Here is a 6,252-nt window from a genome sequence, read left to right on the forward strand (position 1 = left end):
CTATGGTTAATAATAACATGCTCAGTCATGAGTGGGATCAAACCTTTTCTTCACTTTAGCATTTAATATTCCCAACAATATAATGTAATACCTTAATTAAAACACAGCTACTAAAACACAATTTCCTTAATGCAAACATCAGTAGCTCAAAATTAGCAACCAAAGGGTTCAGTCTGCAGTTCACACTGCTGTGAAGCTACAGCTCTTTAGTCTCTGTCATTCTTCTGTTCTTGCAGACAAAACAAAGCAAAACAAAACATCCACCCTTCTTTTACAGGCTGGGTGAATTGTCTGTGGACATTCAATAATCCTAAAGTCAGCACCGTTTTTGTCTCAGTATCAAGTCAGTTAAACTTTTAGTCGTCAGTCCATGACTTTTAGTCGTCAGTCATATGCATACATCCACACACATTCATACCAAAAGTTGCTGATAATGGAGTCTCACGCGCAGCCTATTCGAGGCTCCATCACCAGCAAGATGACGTCATCATTTTAAAGGAAACAGCTCCTTGTTTGTTTTTCCTTCTTTGGACTGGATTGACTCGCTGCAATCCTTTTAGGCTTCAGGATCAGTGTCCCATATAAGTGAATTTTCTCCCAAGCTCATTATAATCATGGAGAAAAAATACTTTGCGACTGTTTTCAATAAGAATATTTTATAGCGCTTTAAAGTTCAATCTCTCAGGCCTGGATTAAAGAGCTGATTTGTTAAATCAGGAACTCACAAAATACCAAAATATCACCACCGGTGGATCACACCTCTCAGATGTTCTTATCTCAGTGCACTGTAACAAAAGCAAAAACAAACGTAAACAATAAAACACTCATACAATAACAGATACTGGGGCCCATTGCAAACATGTCCAAAGTTCAAACCATCTTTCTCTCTCTTAGAGAAAGAGAACAATCCAAACCTCACTGATAGAATCAACCTAGTATCAAACAAAACCCAAAGATCAACCAAAACTCCTTTTTTGCACCAACAAAACATGTTGGATTTACTTGACTCAATAGTAGACACTAGTTACACACCAACTCTTTACCTTGGCAAAAACGTAAACAACTAAGTTGAATCAACACAACCTTTTCATAATCTCTTCGAAATAAAACTCACACCATTCATTCATCATTTTCGCTCTGTACCACTGCTCCTTGTTAGACTGTGTGAAGCACAGTAAACAATTCAGTGGAGGCTTTGAGCCATAAACAGACATCACGCACAGACATTGTTTTCATTATCAAAGTGCTTCAGACCATGTCCTCAAAATCTACACAAATGCCCTCTGCGTGGCATGAAATACATTTAAGCAATAAATAATCAATCAGTTCTTGCTGTTGTAACCAACTCCGTATTTGGATGTTTGTGTGCAGCATTTGTTAGTAAAGCATTCTTCATTGCATCAGCGTGTGTGTGTGTGGATCACTTCTCAGTTCATTGAATCAACATTTTAATTTGTGTGTGTGTGTGTGTGTGTCATTTCTCCCTCAATCAACGAGTGCATATGTTCATATGTATGTTTCTTTTCACTCTGAGTCGGTGCATGTAGATGTGTGTGTTTGTGTGGGTGTTTGTGTTCATCACTTTCCTGTTGTAGTGTTCTGGGTAAACCACGGCCTGAAGCGTGCCCTGGGTCCTGCCCTCCTCCTTTTCAGTCTGTTTGCATCCATTGGTGCTGCTGCTCAGAGTTCTGTCCATACTGGTTCTGGCCCCAATCGAGGCAGTCCTTTTCTCCAGTGTCCAGCATCTTCTCCTTATTTCGCTCCTCCTTAACTTGACCCTTTTGCTTCGGTCTTCCTTCAGGGTTTTGATACGCAGCTCAATTGTCTGGATGTCCGTTTGTTGCTTGCAGAAGTGCGACTGCTGTCCGTTTGTTTGCAGGTGGAACGGCTGACATCCAGAAGGTGTATAGGAGAGTCTGCAGCTTCCACCTCCCCAGTGGAAGACCTCAATCTTTGTTCTGTTAGTTTAACACAGGCCTCAAGGCTCTCTGGGATCCCTGCTTGCACTCTCAAGCCCACGGCTGAGGTCGTAGTCGTGGTCCCATTCCAGGGGAATGGAGTCCATGGTTGTTTGGGTGTCTCGGCCCGAGCGTTCAGTCCGGAGCTGGGCAGCCCAGGACGCTGAGCGATCGGAGGACGGCAGAGGTGACAGGAAGCCATCCCCCTAACGTTCGCTCCATAGCAGACCGGACAAATCACACTGCTCATCTAGCTCCAGGATGCTCCGGCCTGATTTCAAGTCCGGTGTCTTGGACTCCAAGCCTGATGGGTTCGATTTTCAGCTAGCTCCTCCTGGGCCATGCTCAGTTTCTGCTCTGATGCCTCGAGGTCTTATTGAGGGCAGAAACCTCAGAGTCTCTTCCGTAGAAATCAGATTTAAGTCCATTGATGTTTTCCTTGCTTTGCTCCACGGCCTTTTGCGGCTCTGCTGTTCGGCTCTTCTCAGAGGTCAGCTCCTGGCCGAGCCCCGACACCTGTGCCTTCAGCTTATTTTCTCCTGGTGTTTTGTCCATTCTGAGGTGCCTCCTGACCTCAGTTACTCCTCCTGTCTCTGGCACGCCCTTTTTGCTGCCCGATGGTCATTGTTGGTCCGTCACTGTCCTGCACAGTTTTAATGCAGAGTGGTTAAGGTCAGCATGGTTTTGCTCTGCCTCACTTTTCATCTGGGCTTAATGGGCGTCTCGTCACAGCTCTGTCAGCTGAAGCTGTCTTTTTCCATATGGCAAGAATGTAAAGAGTGTGTGAGAGGGGTGTGTCCAATCAGGCACAATGCTGGTGGCTTTGCGAGTGCCTCGTTTTCCAAATCCAGATGTTTATTTGTCACGTACACAGCAACAGAGAGAACAGTCTGTTGTTGGGATGGCTGAGGTCCTTCACGATCTTCCTGGTCTTGGTCCAGCACCGCCTGCTGTAGATTGAGTGCAGGTCAGGGTGCTCGGAGCGGATGGTGCGCTCAGCTGATTGCACAACCCTCTGTAGTGCTTGTCTGTCCGGCATGGTGCTGTTCCCGAACCAGACAGTGATATAGCTGCTCAGGATGCTCTCAATAATTCCTTTATATAAGGTGGTCAGAATCGGTGGTGGGAGCCGGGCCTTTCTCAGTCTTCTCAGAAAGAAAAGACGCTGACAGAAATCTCCCCGTGTAGTGAAACGGGCCTTGGATTACCGCTCTCCGTCTCTGCTGCATGAGATCATTTTCCTGCAGCACTGTTGACATTTTCAAGTTGTTGTTGCGGGTTCAGCTGCTTTAGCATTTGGTCAGGGTCACATCAAAGATGGTAGAGGAGAGAGCAAAGATGGTAGAGGGGAGAGCAGGAGTCCAGGGTCAGCCTCGGCTTTTCCGGGCCGACAAAGCAGCCTGTAATCAAGCATAAAGAGAAAAAACAAAACAAAACAAAAACAAAAACAAACGAACAGGAAAATCATGTTGTATTGGCTGTGTTACTCAGAGAGGGGAAAAACAACGGGACCAGGCCCTGTGTCAGCCTTCTCTCCCCCTTTTTTTTTTTTTTTTTTTTCTCACCATATAATCCTCTCATAACCCACCAAGCTGACAGGACAACACAGGTACATGTTAAAATTCTTAAGATCATGTTTAAAGCACAAAAATGGAATTTTCTTTCATTCAGTAATCACTTGTATTAATCAATCAGAAGAAAACATGTCACAATTTGACTTTTATTAACCACTAAATTTGTCGTGTTATCACTGGTTGTGATTTTTTTTTTTTTTTTTTTGAAGTTAAGTTGTCCTGCAACCCAGAGGGTTTATTTGTTAGTAGTGGATAAACTTTATTGTGTAACGGCGGGTGTATGTTAAGCTTCACTGCTTTAAACTTGCTGGAAAATCTTCACATGTTCATGGGTGTAAGCTGTTTCTTCATTGCGTGTATGTGTGTTTGTAGATGGGCTAATTTAACGTTTTTTTCTCAAACGAGGCATTTCTCTAGCACGTGCCTCTCTCTCACATTTCTCTGCTTGTGTGTGTTTTTGTTTCACCTTCTTGTTGTGATGCTCCAGGCGCCTTCCCAACCTCCACAAGTCTGTTGGCCGCAATTTTATGTGTAAAGGGCGGCTCGTTCAAAACACACGGAGGATGGACTCGGCTCGTAGTAGAAACATTTGTCGGCGTTTCATAAATGGCTCTTGCAGATTTGGTTCAAGATGCAATTATCGTCATGAATGGCCAACCATACACTCATCCCAAATATGTCGGTATTATCAGAAAGGTGGATGCTGGTATGGTGAGCGCTGCAGGTTTTTCCATGTTCTTCAGTCTGAAGCTGGCACAACTGTTGCAGGAAGAAGGGCTTCAGTACCTACGGTCTCCTCCTCCAGTGTGGCTCACGCGTCACCTGATAGGCGAGGGTCAGAACCTGCAGTTCTGCAAGCTGAGGTGACATCTGAACAAGAGTGCAGCAGATCAGAGTTGGCAGCTGATACCTCAAACCCTCAATGCGACACTGGGCACCTGCCAGCGAATATCGCTGAGGAGCAGTCAGAAGAATCTGGTCTGGGATCGTCTCAAAGCTCAGAAGCTGCTGAAGCAGGTGCCTGCGATGGAAGAAATGAGGAGATCTCCCCATCTGAAACCCCAGAGAATGGGGCTGCCGCTGCAGCTTCTGGTTCTCAGGGAAGGGAGGAGGAAACTGAGGCCTTCCTCAGGAGCAAAGACGTGACCTGTGGGATCTGCATGGACAAAGTGTATGAAAAGACTGATCTGAAAAGCGGTGTCTTTGGCATCTTGCCCAACTGCAATCACTCCTTCTGTTTACAATGCATAATGACCTGGAGGAAGACCAAAGACCTCGGCCTGGTTGTGATAAAACGCTGCCCACAGTGCCGCGTGAGGTCTGCCTTTTATGTGCCGCACAAATACTGGGTTGAAGGACAAGAAAAGGAAGATCTAATTACTGAGTTCAAGCAAAAATTCAGTAAGAAATCCTGCACCTACTATTCTCGATACCAATGCTGCCCCTTCAAAAGCGAGTGCCTTTACCGACATGACAAAAGTCGACACAGCGCGTCCTTTCTGCATTTTGGAGAAGATGACTTTGAGGATGAAGATGATGGAGTGGATCTAATTAGTTTCTTCATAGCCATGACCCTTCTTGGTGATGATGATGATGACGACCTTGAATTTACTTTTTTACCTTACTAAAACAGTGTAGTTTGAGTGCTCATCTCCCTCCCCCTTTTATTTTTTTTTCCTTTTTTGGTCAGTGTTTGAAACCACTGAATGGGGTCTATAACCATCATTGGTCCCTGGAAAATGCATGGCTGCTGCCTTTTTTTTTTTTTTTTTTTTTTTTTTCTTCTTCTTCTTCTTTCCTTTTTAAAAACCACCTGTGTCTTCATGAAATTATTACTGAAACAGCCTACGAGTAGCTTTGACTCAGGATCATCGAGTGGAAAGTACATCTCACTTAAAGGACTCCTAAATTCAGACAGGAACCTGTCTCCAAGTCTGTGCACACTTGGACACTCCAGAACTCATGGCTAGTGGTCTCAGCGTAAGACACCTTTGTTTCTAGTTGGGGTTTATAATTTTTTTTTTTTTTTTTTTTTTTTTAAATACTACAGCTGTTATGTGTTAAGTGTTTAGCCAACTGTCAGCTTCTCTTCCAACTTCTGAGCGTGCCAATGTAGACATTTCCCTAGTAGCTTGGGCCATTTAGATATTTTTAAAGTGTTATGTCGATGGTAGTTTTAATTGCCCAAGGGTTAAAAAAAAAAAAAAAGTGTACTGTCCTAATGTCTGATATCTGTATAAAAATGATTAGTTGTCACACACTTCCCAGTTTTGGTAAGAACAAATGATTTTATGTCCTTTTTTTTTTTTTTTTTTTTTTAAAAAACCAAATTGTACCTGTACACAAAAAATAAAACATTGATTCACTTTGTCTCACTAAAAAAAAAAAAAAAAAAAAAAAAAAAAATTTTATGTGTAAAACTTCTCTTAATTTCTCCTTTAATTCTCTGCTAGCTGCTGTCTTTTCCACAGCTGCTGATTCTTGCTGAGTTTGGTTTCCATTACTATAATTTTGCTTCGGCCGCCGTGCTTGTGGGGGCAGTTGGTCCAGCCCCATAGCCACCTGTATCAACACACAGAGATTTATTTAATATCATTTTCATCACTGTTAAATAGACTAGCAGGCAAGACGCCCACCTTTGCACTGCAGACTACATGCCAGTCTCCCAACACACTCCTCTCTGAGTTTCCGCTTTAAACTCCAACATCATTCACACCCTA

General features: G+C 43.6%; 1 protein-coding gene across 1 annotated transcript; it reads left to right on the top strand.

Moving 5' to 3' along the window:
- The first annotated feature begins 4,052 nt into the window (after positions 1-4,052).
- Positions 4,053-5,882, top strand: LOC146577243 (uncharacterized). The gene has a single exon (XM_085252497.1). It carries the CDS (start codon positions 4,060-4,062, stop codon positions 5,158-5,160), a length of 1,101 nt encoding a protein of 366 aa, XP_085108623.1. The 5' UTR covers positions 4,053-4,059; the 3' UTR covers positions 5,161-5,882.
- The last annotated feature ends 370 nt before the right edge of the window (positions 5,883-6,252 follow it).

The sequence above is a fragment of the Mchenga conophoros genome, linkage group LG3, assembly GCF_057382185.1.
Source record: "Mchenga conophoros isolate Kocher_MC1m ecotype Shallow Benthic linkage group LG3, M_conophoros_male_GT1.1, whole genome shotgun sequence".
Lineage (NCBI taxonomy): Eukaryota > Metazoa > Chordata > Actinopteri > Cichliformes > Cichlidae > Mchenga > Mchenga conophoros.